This window comes from Gekko japonicus, unplaced genomic scaffold (genome assembly GCF_001447785.1).
Source record: "Gekko japonicus isolate JY-2015 unplaced genomic scaffold, Gekko_japonicus_V1.1 scaffold19, whole genome shotgun sequence".
Taxonomy (NCBI): Eukaryota; Metazoa; Chordata; class Lepidosauria; order Squamata; family Gekkonidae; genus Gekko; species Gekko japonicus.
The window spans coordinates 2,847,413-2,869,588 of NW_015164664.1; the positions used below are offsets into that span (position 1 = coordinate 2,847,413).

The 22,176-nt window shown below is 47.7% G+C and overlaps 2 protein-coding genes across 2 annotated transcripts in view; one reads left to right on the top strand and one right to left on the bottom strand.

The window, feature by feature from the left end:
• LOC107108560 (proline-rich transmembrane protein 1-like) overlaps positions 1–3,584 on the bottom strand; it is an 11,163-nt gene extending 7,579 nt beyond the window's left edge. Inside the window, exon 1 of the mRNA XM_015409007.1 lies at positions 3,117–3,584. Within this exon, the coding sequence (XP_015264493.1) occupies positions 3,117–3,434 (318 nt within the window). The 5' untranslated portion in view covers positions 3,435–3,584. The remainder of the gene's footprint in view (positions 1–3,116) is intronic.
• Positions 3,585–13,456: 9,872 nt separating this feature from the next.
• Positions 13,457–22,176, top strand: part of LOC107108514 (MAM domain-containing glycosylphosphatidylinositol anchor protein 1-like) — a 178,406-nt gene continuing 169,686 nt past the window's right edge. Inside the window, exon 1 of the mRNA XM_015408950.1 lies at positions 13,457–13,484. Within this exon, the coding sequence (XP_015264436.1) occupies positions 13,457–13,484 (28 nt within the window). The remainder of the gene's footprint in view (positions 13,485–22,176) is intronic.

A 22,176-nucleotide genomic window follows, 5' to 3' on the forward strand; every position in this document is an offset into this window, starting at 1 on the left:
CCTCCTCCTCCTCAGATCCCACCCTCAGCAGGCTTCATCCCTAAAATATCCTGGAAGTTTCCAACCTGGAGTTGGCAACCCTATGTCCTGGAGTTCGAACCTGGAGTTGGCAACCATCAGCCAACGTTTATCTGCCTGTCTGTCTTTACAACCCCCCCCCCCACACACACAGCCTCTGCCTAGGGATCAGCTGACATCATTCTCCTCTCCCAACTGAAAATTCCAACTGCCTTGCGGGGGGGGGTGAGTTTGAGGTGTGGAATGGAGTGTAGTCCAATCAGCTTCCATATGTAAATGACCTTGGAAACACACACACACACACAGCCTCTGCCTAGGGAGCAGCTGACATCATTCTCCTCTCCCAACTGAAAATTCCAACTGCCTTGGGGGGGTGAGTTTGAGGTGTGGAATGGAGTGTAGTCCAATCAGCTTCCATATGTAAATGACCTTGGAACGCTGGCCGGGACTGCACAAAGCAGCCAATGAACCCAGCCAGTGTCTTCCGAGTGGCAGTTTTTTCGGCCTAACACTAAAGGGGCCAATTTTAGAATTCTGGCACCCAAAACTCTTTTATAATAAGGGAGAGATGTTTTTAAAATGCAGTTTTAATGTTTATGTATTGGGCATTGGCCCCATCTGTACGCCGCCCTGAGCCCGTTCGCGGGGAGGGCAGGTTATAAATAAATAAATAAATAATCTGTGTGCTACTGTTTGACTATAGGCAGCTTAGAAAACGGAGCTGTTAGTGTTATATTAATTTATAGTAATCCCGTGTACCTTTTACCCTTAGAAATAAAGGTTTTTAAAAGCAAAGAAATCTCTTCTTTCCAATAGAGCAAGATCCATTGATAGTCTGAGTATTAAACACTTTTGACTATTTTACAACACAAAGTTCCTTTTCTTAGATACATCAGGGGTACCTAATCTTGGGCTGTGAACACACCCAGTAAATAATGCACTTTCAATCCGCTTTCCAACTGGATTTTACTTTGTGAAATGACAAGATCCAAATCCAGTTGGAAAGTGCACTGAAAGTGGATCGAAAGTACATTATTTAGTGAGTGTGACTGCAGTCTCGTTGAGCCTGTGGGCATTTCGGGGATTTTAGAGACAGGGAGGGGACATTGTCCCAAAATGGCTGTCTTTGGGAGCTTGGGCCAATTGCAAAACATTCAGAAGTTTCAGCACAACTTACAATGGAGGTGGCTTTTTTTTCATCGGTGCTTCTCACAGACAGATACCTTCTGGGCCCCTTTGACAGTACCTCCTTCTCTACTGTGGGGGAGGAAGGCCGGGATGGGCTCTTAGAATGTGGGAAGAAGCAAATGGGCAATTTGCCCCCGGCACCACGTGGGCAATCTCTGCAGTGAACTCTAATGTCCCGCCTGGTGAAAACTTAACCTACACTGGATCAAAGAAATGGTGAAACTGTTGTGGGACAGGAGGTCCCGAGCAACTCAACTGCCAAGAGGTCACAAGCTGTGGTGGTCAGTTGCCACTTGGTCTACCTCTGTATCCAGTCACATTTTCTCTGATTTACAAATGACTCCACGTCAGCAACAGCTAAACAGAACACAAGCCTAAATCAGATATTCAGCTGCAGATTCTGTGGATGGGCTCCAATACAACTCTATCGGTCTTCAAGCAGCAGCAGGCTTCAGCTAGCCACATAGGGCTGCCACTTGCCAGCTCCAGGTTGGGAAATATGTGGAGGTTTTAGGGGCGGAGACTGAGGAGGGTGGGGTTTGGGAAAGAGAAGGACTTCAAGGGGGTACAATGCCAGAGAGTCCACCCTCCAACGTGGCCACTTTCTCCGGGTGAACCAATATCTGACCCCTGGAGAGCAGTTGTAATCCCAGGAGATGTCCAGCTCCCACCTGGAAGCTGGCAACCCTAACTAAGCTCCACTTCCCTGATCTCTGTCAAATGGACTGCTTACCAAGATGCAGATTTCTTTTTTTTTTTTTTACTGAACAACTTTAGGTTTGTAAAAATTATACCTGGAAGACCAGGATCAAAAACTAAAACTCGGACCAAAAGAGACCACCGCAGAAGGCAGATCATTTGTTCCCAAAGGCACAGTTGAAGGGTAAACACAAACAGGGATGTGGCCAAAGGAAAATTCTGCAGAAGGGAATTCTGTCACTCAAAAACCCAAACTCATCACTCCTCACCCCCAGAAGAACCTACATTCAGCAGAGGCCAATCTCACTTCCACAACAAATAACCAGAAACAAAGCAGAACCTGGTTTGAGAAGCTGTAAGACAGAACCTCTGTCCCTGACTGTGTTTGCCCAGGCCAATTTGAGAAAACACACAAAAGCAGTCCTGTAGAGTTGGAAACCAAAAAATTAATTTATTAATTAATAAGGAAGAATACAGATTCAAGGGTTTTGGAACCCTGAATACCCAACAGATTCTTCAAGTGTTACAATGGGTGAAATAGCATTTTATACTTCCCATTACATCAGAGAAATAAAACAGAATTCTTGGTTCCATCAGACATTGTCAAATTTCATCACCTATTTCCCATTGGGTTAAGACCTGGGGGGATGGTTGTTCCCAGGCAGAGTTCTTCTTTTCCTAACAGAACAATACAGTTTTCTTTCGGAAGCTATGAAGCTGCATGTTGTTTCTAATATGGTTACAGAGTGCTTACTGTTCTTCATTCTGGCTAGGTTAACCGACATCAGAAACATGTGCAGTTGTAGCTGGCCAGAGCAAGCAAGGTCATGGGTAGCATAACTGTGTATCAGCATTTCAGCCTTCTTCCCAGCATGCATTCAAACAACAGTCACAAATGAACCAAAGTTAATACCTGAATACATCCATGATGTTAGAATCATATGTATTATGGAAGTGCTAAGTATGCCTACTAAGTTAAACCTGTTAGGCAGTGGCAGAGTACAAAGTGGTTCATGAAATGTGCGTACAACAAAGCTGAGGTTTCAATCCAGACTGCTGTGTGATGAGATTCTCCAAGAGATAACTGAAAACCAAAAGCGTTAAAGGCCTCAACAAGCCAAACCAGAACATTCTAATTGGGCCCATTTTTTGCCTTCTATTTTGGTCAGATGGTGACTTCTCCCCCATCCCCACCTCCAGGAAAGACTCACCAGTATGGAGTAAACGAGGGCTGCAATTCCCAGAGGCAGGAAACAAAACAGCATAGTGCAGATGGAATATGCCAGGTAATCCGGTTCATGGGTGGGTTGTACAGGGATGACAAAGGTGGTGTGCACTGGAAATTGGACGACAGACCCTTGGCCGGGCACTGCACCATATGGGGCATAATAAAGCTGGTACTGAGTTTGCATGGTGGGGTTTGCTAGCCCATCAGCAGGAGGTGGTTGTTGATTGTAGGGCTGTTTGTCAGAGTAGGGTGGCAGGTTCTGGGGGAAATGTGCACCTTCTTGGTAGTTCAGGTGCTGCATAGTGAAAAGGTCTCCTTCTCAGCTCTGCAGGGGGATTCTCTGTTCTCACTGTCCTCCGTGAGTATTCCTTCCTCTGCTGGAGTTGCGACTTCAATACAGTTCTCCCTTACCCCTCACCTTCTTCCTGTTACTCCCTGCCGAACGCTCTGTTACCTTCTCCTGGCTGCAGTTTGCTCTTCTTCGATCTGCTCTCCTCCTCTGCTTACTACCCTCTTCTGTAGCCCTCTGGAGACTGTATGGAGAAACCTCCCTGTGCTTGCAATAAGGAAGAGCCAGGAAGTGGCTGGGGGAGGCATTGTGCAATGAATCCCCCCCCCCACACACACAGATTGACGAAAGGTACAAGAGTCCTGGGGGAAAGGATGAGATCGGATGAGAAAAGGAAGTTCTGCTTTTTGCATTCTTGCTATAGGACACTCTACCCTATTTCACAACACATGAGGTTTTTTATCTTGCTTATGCAGAAGTGTACCATTGGGAAAGACCAAAAGTACTTTTTCCTGCCACAGATATTATTTCCTGTTCCACCGGCCAAAGTAGAGCCACGCTCTCACCCTAACGTACAGAATTAACGGAGCATTGTGCAGCCAGAAAGCAGGCACACTGCAGAGAAATGGGACTCAGCAGAAAAGCCTCTGCTTGGCATACAGAAGGTCACAGGTTCAATCCTCAGCATCTCCAGTTAAAAGGAATGGCCTGGAAGTGATGTAAAAGACCTCAGCCTGAAACCCTGGAGAGCCGCTGCCAGTCTGAGTAGACAATACTGACTCTGATGGCAGGGGTCTGATTCACTATGAGGCAACTTCATGTGTGCCTTGGCTTCAGGCGACTAAGGGAAGAAGGAAAGCAAAATACAGGATTCCGGGATGTGTCAGGCAATGTTATACACTGTCATTCCACTTTGCCATCATCTGTTGGGATATTTCTTAGACATTTAGTGTATTTTCAGTGTCCTCAGGTAGAACAACGATAATGCTCATCCAGTGGCGCTGAATTTGGTCCTGCATGAATTTGTACCTAAAAGTCGTTATTGATAACTGGATTTCACAGGGAAAGTTTAAGCCAGCTGTTCTAGCCAAATGGCGTTCCTGTCAATTTTCAGCTGGTCCCATCCATTGCACTTGATGGTCTCTAATTTCCTAAGAAACATTCTTCTCAATATTTAGTTTGCCCCAGGTTAGCCTGATCGTGTCAGATCTTGGAAGCTGAGCAGGGTTGGTCCTGGTTTGTATTTGGATGGGAGACCCCCAAGGAAGTCTAGAGTCTGCAGAGGAAGGCAATGGCAAACAACCTCTGTTACTTTCTTGCCTTGAAACGCCTACAGCAGTGGCGTTGAACCCATTTGTTACCAGATATGACATAAATGCCACATTGTCGGGCTGGGACGTGCATGCCATAAAATGTAACAAATATAAACTTTATAAAGGGTGACATGGGAAGACATTTCCAGTGGGACCATTTGATGGCTTGACAGTGTCTTATGTTATTAACTGGGTTTGCAGACTAGATGGGCACCAGCTCCAGTGTTGCTAATGCTCAAACAAACAAACAAAACCATATGATCCATTCCCTTAAAACAGCGGTTCTCAACCTGTAGGTTGCGACCCCTTTGGGGGTCGAATGACCCTTTCACAAGGGTCGCCTAAGACCATTGGAAAACACAGATTTTCCATGGTCTTAGGATAGGGCTCCCAAGTCTCACCAAATGCTGCATATCAGATATTTATATTACGATTCATAACTAGCAAAATTACAGTTGTGAAGTAGCAACGAAAATAATTTTATGGTTGGGGGTCACCACAACATGAGGAACTGTATTAAAGGGCCGCGGCATTAGGAAGGTTGAGAACCACTGCCTTAAAATAACAACATAAAAAGAGGCCTGCTGAGTCAGATAGGGCTGCCAAGCCGCGGCGGGGGATCTGTGCGTCTTCACAGGATCCCTGGCACGGGGGACAGCAATACGCGTTGCACCGCCGTTGCCAGGATGTGACCCTACACATCGCTCTGGCAACGGGGCTGTTTGGAGTCCCGTTGCCAGAGCGATGCATAGCGTCACATCCTGGTGACAGCGGTGCAACGCGTATCGCTGTCCCCCGCGGCAGGGATCCTGTGAAGCCGCATGGATCCCCTGCCGTGGCTTAGCAGCCCTAGGTCCATAGCCCAACAGCATGTTTCAAACAGTTAGTTAGCTCCCTTGGATGTTCTCCCATGAGAAAAGTGGGACATTTCAAAGAAATCAATATTTTGGGATCTTTAGTTCAGACACCTTTCCCTGCAGTGTGCCCAGGTGTCATTTCCTGCAGAAGCCCACAGGAGCGGAGCTCCGGCAGTAAAGAGCCCAGGGGGTGGGCACATGCAACAAGTCCCACCCCCTGCTCCCAGCAGCCCTCAGTCAGAGCAAGAAGCAGCCAGGTAAATTGCAGAGCCCCCCTGACCCCCCGGTCCAAAACAGTCCAGTGGCACCTTTAAGACCAAGTTTTATTCAGGTACAAGCTCTCCCTCCTCTGCGAGGACAGATCTGCACGTTCCCCCCCCCAATAGCTAGCAATCCAAAACAGTCCAGTGGAGCCTAAGCGATGGGTGTTGCCTTCTGACATACCTCCGGTGATCTCAGGGGGTGAGGCATATGCAAATAAGTTATGCTAATGAGTTATGTTAATGAGCTCCTGCACCTCTTTTCCTACGAAATGACCCCTGAGTGTGCCTATCTGCTCTCTGGCTGTACAATGTGAGTAGAGTGCGTCTGTATGGCATGGACTTTAAAGGGAGGGGGTAACCAATCGATGAGTAGAGGGCTCTGCCTAAGCTGGGAAGGGAGAAGGAAAATAAGATGGTATCTGTGGCAGTATCTTGCTCTTTCCCAATGGTGCTATGTAAGGACGATTACATCATGCCTTTTTGAGTATTGCACAATCTTTTTCTCTCTGCATGGTGGCAGCAGAAAGTGCTGGCAAGTCGCAGCCAACATATGGTGACCCCACAGGATTTGCAAAGCAAGAGATACCTTTGCCTGCCTCTGCCTAACAACCCACGTCTTCCTTGGTGATCTCCCATCCAAATATTAATTTGGGGCCGACCTCGCTTACCGTCCGAGATCAGGCTAGCTTGGGCCATCCAGATAGATCAAGACAGCTAGCCATATCTGAAGAAGTGAGCAGCGACTCATGAAAGCTCATACCCCACCCCTAATTTTGTTCATTTTTAAGGTGCTACTCGACTCTTCTTCTTTTCCTGGGCCCTCCGGGTTAGGGCTCTCAGTGCATGTCCTCTCTGTGCTTAGTAAGAGTGTAAAAGCCAGAACTGCTGCTCTCTGCTGGCTGGGCGGTATCTTTCGGGAGCTCTCACACCCTTTTATCTATTGGTCTCTTGGGGCTACTTCTTGCAGACTTCCTCACCCCTTCTCCGGTTCATCTGCTTTGCAAGAACAGTGAGGTTGCTTCGTCCAACTTCCTGAGAGCTACTTGAGACGGCAGTCGTCAGAGGAGCAGGGCGGATCGAAGTGGAGCTTGCAGCCAGAAGAAGATTACCGAGAGTTCAAGTGGACGTAACGGAAGAAGGCAAAGAAGGCAGACGCCGTATTGAAGCTGCACCAAGGGAAGATAAAGGAACGCCGAACAGCTGCTCAGGGAGGAGAATGGACCGTAGCAAAGAGACGTTTCTTGCCAAGCTGAGCAGAAGAGAGGAGACCAGAGCTATGGACCACCCAGACCACCAGAAGACCCAAGGCGGTGCACCTTGTGCCCAGAAACTGCCATCCCACGATATTTCTTATCAGCAGCCACTTCCCATTGGTGGGCCAGCACCCACCACCACGGGCTCTGTGGCCTTCTCTACTCTGCCGTACCAGCCTCATTATGCCCCACAGGGTGGAGTCCCCAGCCAAGGGTTCATTCTTCAACCTCCACAGCCCATCACCTGTGCATCCCACCCATGAATGGGATTACCTGGCTTATTCCACCTTCACCACAATCTGTTGTTTCCTGCCTCTGGGTGTGGTGGCTTCGATTTACTCAACAAAGGTGAGTCTTTTCATGATGTGCTACTGGTGGTGGGCATGGGGGAGATGTACTACTGTGACAGATAAGAGAGCATGATTCAAATGGGCTGGTTTTAACCTGTAAGATCTTTAATGGCATTTTTTTTTCAGTATCTCAAGGAGAATCTCCTCCCCTGGGGAGGAAGACTGAAACGTCCTTAGACTAATGCAGTGATTCAGCTCTAAGACTTTATTTAAGGTTCAGAACAAGACAATTTGCTTGGCTCACAGGCCGGCTTATATGTGCACAGAAACCCACATCCCAAACACATCCCACTCCGTGTATTGGCTATTTACAGTGGCCGAGAGTTCCATAGGCTCTCGGCCTGGAGCCTAGCCCCCCCTATTGGTGTGGTCTAGGATCAGCAGGGTCCATTGTCCTTGGAAGTGAAGCTCGACGGCTTCTGGTGACCGCGTGGAGCCCTTGCCTCGCATGCGGTTGGGACTGAGTATCTTACAAAGACAGACTGGGCTCTGGAAACCATTCCAGATGTGACCCAGTCTGCAGGGGGGGGGAGGAGAAGGAGAAAGGTGACGTTTGAACCTCTCCCGGTCCATTCTGAGACCTTTTGCCACTCCCAGGGGCCACAAGGAGAACAGAGGAGGGTAGCAGACCCCCAGAGAGCCAGGCGGGACTCGACAGCTGTATGACTTGCAACCAGCCAGCTCACACTAACTCACCTTAGAGGGAACACTGGTGAAGACTGTGTTCCCCCTTCCAACTTTCAGAGCCCTCAGCACTGAGTAGCAGAATTTTTATAAGCAGGATGTTGGCACCCACTACACAGAGGCTAATACAGTACTGGTTAAATGCGCGGACTCTAATGTGGGAGAACCGGGTTTCATTCCCCACTTGCAGCTGCTGGATGACCTTGGGCAAGCCATAGTTCTGACAGGGCTGTTCTCTCAAGGACAGTTCTGAAAAGAGCTCTCTCAGCCCCACCTACCTCACAGGGTGTCTGTTGTGGGGAAGGAAAGAGAAGGAGATTGTAAACCACTCCGAGACTCTGAGTGAAGAGCGGGGTATAAATCCAATCTCCTCCTCCTCTCCTACGTGCAGTACACAGTATCGGGTGAAGGTGACAGAGTTTGCAGTGGATCCTGCTTGTGTTGGGGGGGCAGGAGGAATGGAAGGAGGGACCAAAAGCAGCAGTTCTGATAGCTAGCAGACACAAATCTACGTCATATACCTGGAAAAGGGTGTCCAGGCAGGTTTAGGCGGTTAGCTGGTTTTTGCATACTTTCTATTTGTTCACGTTATTTATAATTTGTCTTTCTCACTTGGACTCAAGGCAGACTACACAGAAGAGAAGCCATGTTGGATCAGGCCAGTGGTCCATCTAGTCCAACACTCTGGGTGCGTTCAGACGGGGGCTTTACAATGGAACAGGTGCTGGTTCCAACCGGTGTACTTACCGGCGTTCACACAGCGAACATCTGCCTCCCGTCCCTAACTGTTGTAAAGCCCTTTACACCGTTGCACTCTACCACTAGGTCCCCAAGCCATTTTTTTTAAAAGGACGGCAATATGCGCTTGGGCGAAGCTTCGCCCTGCCGTTTGTTTTAAAAAAAGGGGGGGGCTTACTGTAGCGTTTCGGAGGCATCCGGGACCTCAGGGAGGCTACTGTGCTCTTTAAAGTTTAAAGGTAAGTCCTTACCTTTAAAGTTTAAATGTAAGACAGGTTTTTTTGCGCATGCGCGAAGATCGCCATTCTATGGATGGCTGCCTATGCGCATGCGCAAACTAAGTTAAAAAAAACCCGACGACAAGTGTGGACGGGCGTATTGCGATGGGCTGCGCAGACAGGAGGTAAGTGTGAACGCGTTTCAGCCGGCATAAACTGCACCGGTTCCAACTGGTACAGTTTATGCCGGCTGAAATGGCACGTCTGAACGCACCCTCTGTGTCACACAGTGGCCAAAACCCAGGTGCCAGAGGGAGTCATTACAACTGAGACATTCGATAAACAGTGCAATAGGCTTAGGGCTGTAGACCAACCAGAAATCTAAAAACAGAACTGAAGCAAAGCATAATTAACCTGATAAATTAAATGATGCAAAAATTATTGCATAATCTGTAGAAAGGGTGAGGGTGCTCCGTCTAGCTCCTGACAATAGCCAAGCCACAGCATTCTGCACCAGCTGGAGTTTCCAAATTGATTTTGAGGGGAGACCAACTATACAGCACATTACAGGAGACCTGGTCTTGGTGTTACTGTGGCATGGATCCAGGTGACTCTGTCTCTTCATCTGCATAGCACTAACCTGGGCTTTTTATTAGCAGTATTATGAGCATGACACAGTGTCAGGAACCGCTGATATATGTAAGTAAGCTCTTCCAGCCTATATCTCCATACAAGAAGCACAGTGCTCTTTTATATCACCCAGAATACAGGAAAGCAACCCACTTCATAGCACTTTTGAATTTGTTTATTTGTAAGGGAAGCCTCTTTTCCCACATTCTCAAAGAAGATGGCCATGAGGAAACCCATATACTTTTCAGCTTCTTATAGCCATTTGTTACTCTCCAGTACCATTCACAGGGGCTGCGGTGACTCAAGTGGTTAAGATGTGGAACTGCAGACCTGAAAGTCGGTAGTTTGGCAGTTAGAGACCTGAGTGCTGCATGACGGAGTGAGTCTCTGGTCCCAGCTCCTGCCAACCTAGGAATTCGAAAGCAAGAAATTGCAAGTAGATAAAAAGGTACCACTTTGGTGGGAAGGTAACAGCGGTTGTGTGCCTTGCCGACTAGTCATGTCGGCCACATGACCATGGAAATGTCTTTGGACAGTGCTGGCTCTTCCGCTTGGAAACTCAGGTGAGCACCGCATCCCTAGAGTCGGATTGGCTTTCGAGCAAGGGAAACCTTTACCTTTACTACCATTCACAACCTCGTGGTTAGCATGTGTTTTGATCTTGTACATCAGATCCTAAGCTTCTTTACTTGGGAATAAGGCTAGCGATCCCCTATAAGATGTTTCCTCACTCATATGCGTGCGTGGGGATTGCAAATGGATGAGTCGTTGCCTTTTCTGCCTCGCATATTGGCCTCTGACAAGCTGTGTGGTGCATGAGAACACCCGCGAAGGAACAAAGCCGCTGCCACCACTCCAAATCCATAGTGGGGGGGGCGGGCGGGGGGACGGGACGACGACGACAGGAACTACAATTCCCAGAAGGCAGTAGACAGGCAAGGCGGAGTAATAGGATGGCTGGGGAAGTATATTTGGGTGTCGCGTCGGTTCTCCTTTTTCCTTTCTTCTGCCGTGGTGGTTTTTGTTGGCTGCGTGGGTTAAGACAAAGCTCGCTGGTACCGGTAGGTTGTGGGCTTTGTGGGGGAGGGGAGGGGAAGGGAGCTCGCATCCCGAAGTGTGGGAGACAGCATGTGTTCCACCTCTGAGAATGAAAGTGTGCAAAGTAAGGAGGGAGCTCCTGACGAGTTTTCAACCCACTTGCAAAGTTTCTGCCAGGTTTAACCATCAGCTTTTGTGAGCCGGCTCCGGCGTACCCCTGGGGATAGGACTAGAGTCGATGGCAATGGTTCTTGCATGCATCGCCTGGTCCTCTTTCCTTACTCTCTTTATGCATTAGGGGATGTCCTGCTTTAGGCAGGTTTTCCTTTGCATTTGTTCCCTGGGCGGGCGCAGGTGATCACATCACTTCCGGGGTGACGTGCATGTGGCGCGCGTGCTCTCCCACCACTGGCCGGGAGTCCCCCGCTGGCGGATACATTCCCACTTGGCAACCCTACTGATTGGTCAGCTGCAGAGCTCAGTGTTCTGAGGTTAAAAAACAACAACAGTTACAGCAGACTGCACAGAGCTAATGACAGTTGAGGAAATCAGGAATGGCCAACAACCACCTGTGAGGCGCAGTAATGCTGCTGGCCCAGCCTCTCTGATGGTTTCCAACACACTCCCCCCACCTCCTACATCTAACAGGCAGTTGTCTGTTATCAGCCGATGCTGCCATGAGCTGGGGTGTGTAACTCTCATCTGTGCTCGCTTCCCTCCCCCATGCATTCTCTAGCCTGGTGCTTATCTTGCAGGTGGCCATGGAGCTAGAGGCGCTTCGTCCATAAGCTTCCCGCTGGGAACCTAACGGTTCTGTATTAGCCCACACTTGTAGGTGTTTGCTCATTGGCCTGGGGGTGTCAGGGGGTCTCCTTTGAAGGTGATATTTCCCTGAGCCCTGCGCAGCTTTTGTCATTCCTGACACAATACGTTAATGGTGTCTCAAGTACTATCTATCTTAATAAACTGGTATTCCTGCAGACCTGTTGTTGAGTGTGATTGACTGATAACCCTGACATCTGTCAGGTGCAGCAGCAGTTACAGGGTGCTTAAAGCCATGAGGGAGCCCGCCCCAGCAGTAACGTCTTAGTGATCCTGCTGGCCCAGCCTCCACAGTGGCTTCTAATACTCCTTACCCTCCCCCTTCAACACTGGACAGGCAGCTGCCTGTCAGGTGTAAGAGAGGAGGTGGTATGCTTACAGCCACCGGGGAGGTTTGCTCAGCAGGATTGCCTTAGCTCTGCTGCTGGCCCAGCCTCTCTGATGCCTTTAAACATAATCATCGAGCCAGATACACCGACGCTACAAGGAGAAGACAACTTGGGAATGCGCCAAAGACATTTGCACATAGTACTCCTGCGGGGCACTGAGCTGTGCAGGCCAAGTACCAGCAAGATCACCCTGAGGTGCTCAGAACAACACTGTCTCCATATGAACAAAACAATCCAGGAACACAAGTAGAAAGGCCATGACTTTCATGGAAGGTGGCAGGAGTTGACGTAACAGATGACTGCTTCTTAAATGGACAGCTCTATGTTGCCTGCTCCAGAGTGAGCTCACCAAGCAGCCTGGTGATCCTAGCACTTGAGGGCAAAACCACCAATGTGGTCTACAGAGAGATCCTTCAGTAGAGAAAAAAAAGTATGTACATCTCACTTCATTTTTTACACTACAGTCTTCTCCATTAGAATTCCTACAACAATTGTTACATTTCAGACTTCACATCATCAGTATTGTAACTGGATTTACAGAACTTAAATACCATAGCGAAGCACAGGTATCAGGCTAGTAAGTTATAAAAGATGACATACCCCATTCTTCTCCCCAATGAGAACCCAAAGCAGCTTCAGTTGTTCTCCTGTCCTCCACGTTATCCTCACAACCAGGGGTTGTTTCGTAGATGCAAGGAAGCCCTGCGAAGGCCCTCCCTGGCCCCAGGCAGGCAGGGGTGGGGAGAGGCAGGGAGGAAGCAACTTACCCTCCCTCTTCTCCTGCCTCCTCCTGGCTGAATGAGGGCCGGAAGCGGGGTGGCCGGAAGCGGGGGGCGGGGCTTCATCATGTGCCCCGCCCCCCCGTACCTCACCCGGGGGAACTGCGATCCCCCGTGATCTCCCCCGAAATGACCTCTGCTCACAACAACTCTGTGAGGTAGGTAACCCAGCAACCTTCCATGTGGCAAACTGGGGATCTGAGTATTAGAAACATGACAGTTTGGTTAAAAGTTCTGTTATTCAGGCCCATAGCTAGATGATTTTCATTGGGGGTGGTTCAGTGGATGGAGGGGGACACTGGATGGAGGAGGGGCAGGGGAGAAAAAGAATGGAGGAGTGTGAGCACACGCACAGTGGAGGTAGGGGGTGTGGTGGGGAGGGGAGGGGCAGGCTGGTGCGCTGGGCGGACAGATACCTGGACAAAGATCAGGCCCCTTTGCATGTTCAGAAGCTGGGCGGAGGGTCGGTCAGAAAGATGTGGGGTGGAAACCCCCCTGCAATCCCAGCATCACCTCAAACCCCTCCCCCACTCAAGACAGGTCCTCTGAGGGGAGACCTTCCTGCTCCTTCCCTCTTCTGTCTGCTCCCCCGAACCGGGAGTCAGCTGGAGTGAAATCAAGGTCGAAGAAAGCAGCCCCCCTGTGTGCTTTGGTCCTCCTCATGCCCCTTCCCTGAAGTTGCCCAAGGCTATAATAGACGATGGGGATGGAGCCCAAGCCGCAGCCAGGCAAGGAGCTGTTGCAGAGACAGACATGGTTGTGCTCTATGGATACCAGCTCCGGGGGAGGGGGCCCGCCTCACCTCACAGGGTCCATGTGCACCTGGAGGCCACCGCCACACAGCATCAGCTGCGGAAGCTTTAGGGAGCCATTCATGGGCAACTCGCCAGTCCTGCCATGCCCAGCCCAACCCAACCACTGGCTAGTGGACAAGAGCCAAGAAGCACCCTGCAATGCTCACCCAACCCCTCTCCACCACCTTGCCCTCCCCACGCAACACTCCCATGCGACTACCACTCACCTCAGCTGGGGGTGTTACAAATTCATTAGGGGGCATTGCCCCATGGGCCCCACACTAGCTATAGCCCTGCTGTTATTACATGTTGCCTGGTATGGAGAAACTCATTAGCATAATAGGCCACACCCAACAGCAGGAACTCATTAGCATATTGGGGCACACCCCTGACAGCACAGCTCATTAGCACATTAGGCCGCACCCATGTTACCAGAAGTGTGGTTATCCAGCCACACCCACCTCGTTATTCTGTTTACCTTGTTTGTTGTCAAAACCCAGGGCCTTTTTTTGTAGCCGGAACTCCTTTGCATGTTAGGCCACACACCCCTAATGTAGCCAATCTTAATGAGTTTCTGCTCTTGGGTGTGGCCTATTATGCTAACGAGTTCCTGCTGGGCATGGCCAACTTGGGAGCCAGCCGGAACTCCGTTCCTGTGTGTTCCTGCCCAAAAATAGCCCTGGATGGAATAATGAAGAGCAGAAGCATGGTATTTACCAGTGATATCATTTGTTGCTTTGGGAAGATTTCTAGGAAAAAAGCCCCCCCCCCCCCCAGTCTCTGGAAACTGGAAAAAGCCAAAGTTTATCTCATGAGAAGCATGACTGTAAATATTTCACAGACTAGAAAATTGCTATCTCTCTCCTAATTGCTGAACTATCCCCTTATTTTGTGTGGGGATATTTTTCACATGAATAGGAATCAGTGGTGAGTACACTGCCTGGAACCTCAGCACAATGCTTTAAAGACTCAAAGGCACTCAGCGAGAACTCCTGTGATATGTCAGAAGGGCATCCTTAATGGCTACTCCTGGCTTTTGTCAAATTCATGTAGAAATCAATATATATATGCTAGAGACCGCAAAATTAATCTGGGAAGAGAGTATGAGTATGTGCATGTAAGAAAAAATTAATTTGAAGTTTTAGAACTAAAAGTTCACTTTTGGACTCAGCAAAAAAACCTGTAAAGTTACAGTTCCTAGGTGCCAGCACCTAATTCCTAGGGGGGCAACCAGGCTGCCTGCATTTTGTCTACCTTTTGTGTAAAGTACCCAGAGATACTCTCAGCAGGCATTTGTTTGCTTCTTGCAAAGCGAGGTTTCTCCCTGGCCTGCAGCTCAAGCAAAAATAGACTTTTAAATGGGTATTAGAAGTCGGCCATGCTCCAGTGACCCTTATGTTTCAGAACGTCATCTCTGTTGAAGAATAAATCCAGAACCAGCCAATCTTGTGAAGCTGGGAAAGTGAAAGGTTACTCGAGGCAGAGTGCTACATGTCTTGCACTTGACAATTCCTGCCCTTGTTTGCTTGGCTCTTGCCCTCATTGCCATGTGCTCAGTATTACTTTTCCTGAAATAGATCTTCTCTCTCTCTCTCTCTCTCTCTCTCTCTCTCTCTCTCTCTCTCTCTCTCTCTCAGCAACAATGATGCTGATGCATGAATGTACACAAGGCGCAGAACAGAGTGGGACACACATAATTTTAGTTCATCATTTTCTTTGTTCCTGAAGAGCAGGTGAATGATTATAGTTTATGTTACGGCAAAATTGGTTTACTGCTGAGGTGAACTCCTCTGCCCTCTGTTTTTGAAGTTGCAGAGTATTAACAAGTCAGAGGGAGGAGCAGAGCATTGTTTGCTGAACACTGGCCACTGCTCTGACTTCTTCACCTCTTTCATAATGCCATGTTTGCCACATTAGCAAGTTTTATGGTTTAATTCATGAACTAGAGAAAACAAGTAAGAAGAATCAATGACACTTGAATAGTAAAAAAGCTCATGTGTAGGGTTCTCTGTCTCAGCTTCAGAATATCCAGGCAACATAATTTGCACATTATGCACATTATTAGTGAAGGAGCAAAATGAACAGACTAAAGCACACTCCCTTTATGTAATTTCTGATGGATGCGTTATCTGAGCACCTGCCAAAATACCGGGGAAGGAATGTCCAACAGGGAGGTCTGTGTGTCTAACCAATTCTCACTGTCACAGAAGACAGAATTCTCACATTAACCCAACCCAGCTAATGTTCTAGTATTTGAGATGGGGGAGGGGGAGTCACAGAACAATTATTTTGGAGCCTGTTAAGCCTGATCTATCTCTTGGCAACTTTGGCAGCAGCCAGAAGACCCACACTGGACATCTGCTCTTACATGACTGACTGTGGCCAGTGTACCTTTCTTTAAAAACCAGGCAGGAGCATGCACATATGCACTCATGTACTTATACGAATATCAGCAGCTACTAAAAAAAAAACTGGCAGAAACGGATCTGCCAGTTCAGACTTCCCATCCGGCTTCAGTTCGGGACAGAAGAGTTCAGATGGCCAGAAAAGTGAAGCACTGGTATTGGTAAAGACTGGACTTTCCTCAGTGCCTGGTTACTCTGCTTCTGAAGCAGGTCAAAACTGGTGGCCATGACTGGGGCACAGAAGGCAGATGCTGTTGTCTGATCATGCTCTTTAAATCCACAAAGGTACTGCAAAGATATTGCTGCAAACTGCTCATGTGACCACAGCCTATTGCAGCAATAACACAGAGTCCTGTGGCACCCCGAAAACTAACAGTTATTGTATCATAAGAGTTCTTAGCCATGAGCTCACGGCATCACAGGCATCATACACTGAAAGAGTATGCTATGATAAATTTGTTAGCCTTTAAGGTGCCACAAGACTTATTTTGATCTTGCCCAATGTAAGAACCATTGAGTTGTAGAACTAGAATGCACCTGAGGGTCGTCTAGTCCAATTCCCTATTTTAAAGCAGGAACCTTCACACATACACATACATCACAGCCCAATACGCAAACATATGCGCATTTCCCCCTTGCCTCTCACAATATCGGCAATAGCACCAAACAACACTTTGATGGAGGAAACATAAGAACATAAGAGATGCCAATGTTGGATAAGGACAAAGGCCCATCCAGTCCAACACTCTGTCACACAGTAGCCAAAAATACCAGGTGCCATCAGGAGGTCCACCAGTGGGGCCAGGACATTAGAAGCCCTCCCACTGCTGACCCCCCCAAGCACCAAGAAGACAGAGCATCACTTGCCCCAGAGTCCCTATCTATACCTTGTGGCTAATACTTCCTTTTATCCGTTCTAACCCGACCGCTCAGCAATTTCATGGAGTGCCCACGGGTTCTTGTATTGTGAGAAAGGGAGAAAAGTACCTCTTTCTTTACCTGCTCTTTCCCATGCATAATCTTATAAACCTCGATCATGTCACCCCTCAGTCGTCTTTTCTCCAAGCTAAAGAGCCCTAAGCGCTTTAACCTTTCCTCATAGGGAAAGTGTTCCAACCCTTTTATCATTCGAGTTGCCCTTTTCTGCACTTTTTCCAAAGCTATAATATCCTTTTTAAGGTGTGGTGACCAGAATTGCACACAGTATTCCAAATGAGGTCTCACCATTGATTTATATAGGGGCATTATTATATTGGCTGATCTGTTTTCAATACCCTTCCTAATAATCCCCAGCATAACATTGGCTTTTTTTATTGCAGTCACACACTGTCTCGACATTTTCAGTGAGTTATCCACTACAACTCCAAGATCTCTCTCTTGCTCAGTCTCTGCCAGTTCAGACCCCATCAATGTGTATTTATATTTAGGATTTTTGGTTTCAATGTGCATCACCTTGCACTTGGCCACATTGAACCCCATTTGTCATGTTGATGCCCACTTGCCCATCCTTGTCAGATCCCTTTGGAGTGCCTCACAATCCTCCCTGGTTTTCACCACCCTGAACAACTTCGTATCATCCGCAAATTTAGCCACTTCACTGCTTACTCCCAACTCCAGCGTATGGACAAGACTCAGTTCAACCCCATTCATCTCTAAAATAGCAGGTCAACAGTATCACCCAGCAACCTGCTTGGACAGAACCACATATGCAAAACACCTGTGTGTCACTCATTTCTTCATCCACATAGAAACATGTGCACAGAAGCCTGCCCAAATGAGTAGATGCCACCACCTCTTTGGATTGGAAAATAGTGATCAAATGGCAGAAGATTAACAGTGCAATCCTAAATAGAGTTACACCCTTCTAAATGTGTAACTGGTGGGGGCATAGCTCAGTGGTAGAGCCATCTGCTTGCCATGCAGAAGGTCGCCAGTTCAGTCCCTGGAATCTCCGGTTTAAACAACCTCTACCTGAGAACCTGGAGAGCCACTGCCAGTCTGAGTAGATAATATTGACCCTAATGGACCCAAAGTCTGATTCAGTATAAGACAGTTTTGTGTATTTATGTGTTTAGGATGCCACTGCACATCACAAATCCTTATAACTATAATCATAGGGCTGACTGACTGACTGACTGACAAGGCAGACTAGAGACTTGAGTTCTCCCTGGTCTTGGATGGGGTTACGCTCCCCTTGAAACATCAGGTTCACAGCTGGGGAGTACTGCTTGACAAAGTGGACACCTTAGAAAATCAGCTGGCTGCTGTGCAATGCTCCCTCTAAGCTGTGTAGTCTTGTGAGCAAAAATTCTGCTTTGTGAGCTACTGGCATTTAAGGTGTGCATCAATTAGTTTGCTCTGGAGCCATCCTTCCTGAGCTCGGTGTGTGAGTGAGGCTAAAAACCTGTGAGCTAGCTCACACTAACTCAGCTTAGAGGGAACATTGCTGCTGTGGTATGGAGTGCTTTTACCCAGCTTCAGTTAGCACATCAGCTGCTCCTGTTCCTGATTCAGACTGATCTAGCCAAATGATCAATGCCTTCGTTAAATCTAGACTGAACTACTGCAGTGTGTTCTACTTGGGGCCGCCCTTGAAGAGTGTACAGAGGCTGCAGCTGGTGCAGAATGCTGAGGCTAGACTGCTGGTTGGGGCCAGTTACCAGGATCATGTGACTCCAATATTACAGCTGGCTTCCAGTCTGCTCCCAAGACCAATACAAGGTGTTGGTTTTGACCTTTAAAGCCCTACTGGGAGTGGGTGTCTGAAGGATCGTCTTCTCCCATATGTTCCCGCCCAGGAATAAGATCACAGGGAGAGGTCCTCCTGACTATACCATTGATCAAATAAGTTCATTTGGTGGGTATGTGGGAGAGGGCCTTCACAGTGGCAGCCCCACAATTACGGAATAATCTCCCCGGGGAAGTGTACTTGGCCCCCTCCCTTTTGACCTTTAGGAGACAACTGAAGACAGTTTTATTCATGACAGCATTTGATTCGCTTCAGTTCTTCTGCCTACTAGCAGTTTTAAATTATTGATTTTAAAATAATAGTTTTGTGTGTTTTATTATGGTTTGTTGTAGTTTACATTGTAAGCCACCTTGAGTTCCTGTAGGTAGAAAGGTGACTAATAAATGTTTCAAATGAATAATGTACTTGAGGGTCATTAACTGCAAGACATCACATAACTAAGCTGACAGTGCAGTGGCAATGTACTGGTGCAGTTTTTTTTTTTTTTTAAATCCATGCAGTAGACACAGATATTCACTCTGCAGTATCCATTAGTTGTAATTTTTAAACTGGAAAAACTAGAGCAACACTGTTTTGTAGTTCTTTTCTTAACAACAACAACAACAAAGAGCATAGATTATTAGGAGCTACTTCCCTCTACAACCTGTGGCTAGGAGGTCCCTGGATGCCCGTTTGAAGGTGTTTTTAAAATTCTTTTCTGAACACCATAATTGCATGAAATATGAGAGATTTCCCTGTTTTAAAAATCATCTCAGCTCTATAACACCTCATTATTTTTACATTTTTGATTTTGTCACCTCAATGGTCGCAATGAGTTCTTGCCCTTTGGAGGGAGCAGAGTTTAATTTGTTGTTGAAAAAATTCATACAGAAACTCCTCCCCCCCATACTAGAAATCCCATTTTCCCCAAACAGAGCGCGCCCCCCCCCATATTTGCACTGCAAGCAAGAATTCAGCAGTTGAGAATATTTTGGGTACTCTAGTTTGCCTGTTGCAATTCCCCCAGTATTCAGCATTTGAAGGTGCATTTAGCAATCATGGCTAGGTACCCACTCATGGACATTATTGTCTGTGAATTTTGTCTAACCACCTTCTAAGGTTACTTACATTTCCTGCCATGAGCTCAAATTCTCTTTCCTTCTTAGTTACCAGCAGTTGAGACATGAGGCAAAGTGCAATGGAGTTCACCCGCCAAAGCAACCATTTCCTTCAGGGAAACTGATCTCTGTACACTGGAGAGCAGTTATAATTCCAGGAGATCTCCAGGCCCCACATGGAGGTTAGCAGCCCTAATTGACTGGCTGCCTGACTGACTACAGTTGTTATGTCTTTGTTGTTGCTGTTGTGTGTGTTCCTGAAAGTCATGATTAACCTCTGGTAACCGTACCGGGGCTTGGATGTTTCAGAGAGGTAGCTTGCTATTGCCTGCCTCTGCATTCCGACTCTGGTATTCCTTGGAGGTCTCTCATCCAAGTACTTGCCAGGATCGGCCCTGCTTATCTTCCGACGAGATCGGGCTTGCCTGGGCTATCCAGGTCAGGGCCTTGCGTCTTGTTTGTTAAGCCCCTCCTCATGAGACCAAGCAGCAACCTTGTTGAAGTTCTGAACTTTTTACCCCCTTTGTGTAAGAAACAGATTTGACCCCAGAAATTAGGCAGCAACGAGGGATGTAGCTGACAAATTCATAGTGCTAGGTGTAGTCGAACAACCTACGGTAAACTGAGAGATGTGTAAACCAAAAATAAGTAATTGTGTGTGGTGCCTGCTGAGGCACATCTATGATGAGCTGAACGTGGTAATCCAAGGTGTAAAGCAAGATCAGCCCTGGGCTGGCTTTAATTCATTTTACTATAATGACAGAACCTGAGGCTGAAGGCCTGCGTAAATGTCACTCTCAAAATAGGGCTACTTGACTAAGGAAACACACCTCCAGCTGTGCATAGCCAGTATAGCTCTCAGAGGTTTGGTCCGGGGAGACCCTCATTCATCTGTGAAGCTCACTGGCAGACCTTGGATCAGTCACAGGCAGTAAAACTAACCTCCCTCACAGGCTGTTGTGAAGCTACATTTGTGGAGGAGAGAACCATGTACACCATCCCGAGCTCTTTAGAGGAAAGACATGATAAAAATATAATAGATATTTACATATACCTAGATGTTACAACCAGGGGTCGTTTCATAGAAAAAGAGCTAGGGGAACTCATTAGCATAACTCATTAGCATATGCCACACCCCCTGATAAGGCCACACCCCCTGACATCACCGGAAGTGTGTCATAAGGCCACACACCCCGCCCCCAATGGTCCCGGCCGCTGCCGCCAGCCTTGCAGCTCCACTGCCGAGCCCCATGAGGGGCCCGGCGGTGGACCTGCAAGGCCGGCGGGAGTGCAAGGAAGCCCCGCGAAGGCCCTCCCTGGCCCCAGGCAGGCAGGGGTGGGGAGAGGCAGGGAGGAAGCAACTTACCCTCCCTCTTCTCCTGCCTCCTCCTGGCTGAATGAGGGCCGGAGGAGAACTGCGATCCCCCGCGTTCCCCCCCCGAAATGACCTCTGGTTAAGACACATATTTTCTCTTTATGTGTACATATTATAATAACACCAGTGGCTCATAGAGAAAACACTCAGAAGTAGACTGAGGATATACCAATGGTACACTTAAGTAGCAGTCGAAAACCTGGAACTACTTTTTTATTTTAAAAAATCAGTTCTTGGGACCATTAACCCGGTAACTTTCACAGGAAAAAAACACTTCTAATTAAAACTAATAAAATGTGAAAATGAAAACATACAAATGTACGGTTCATGAGATGGCCACACTGGTTTCTCTATACTGATACCTAGAGCCAAAACAGGTATTATAAAGATTACAACACATCATTATGCTGTAAAAAGTAAATTGTGTATGCAGCCAGGATTGGGTCTCGGTCGCATGCGGGAAGGAAACAGTGGATTTAACCCTTTGAGCCTTGAACAATTTTGTTAATCAAAACCAGGCTTCCCACATTTGAACCTGCTAATCACAAAATGAGGAGACCAGTTCTGATCAATTAAACCAAACAGGGGTTGAAAAGTTCAATCTCCTCTCCCCTGCCCTACCCTGCCCTGGATAGCTCAGGATAGCCTTGGCTAATATTTGGAAGGGTGACCTCCAAGGAATACCAGGGCTGCAATGCAGAGACAGGCAATGGCAAACCACCTCTGAAATATCTCTTGCCGTAAAAACAAGTCTAGTTCACCACCTAGTGGTACATAATGCAAAAAGAGCTGGAGTCTGACTGCCAGACAATCTTAGGATCTCCTGGCTATTCTATACACAATTTTTGTTGTTTTGTTGTTCAGTCACACAGTTGAGTCCAACTCTTTGCAACCCTATAAACCACATCATGCCAGGCCCTCCTGTCCTCCGTCATCCTCCGGAGTTTGCTGAACTTCATGTCCACTGCATTGATAACACCAGAGGTCCTTTCGGGGGGGG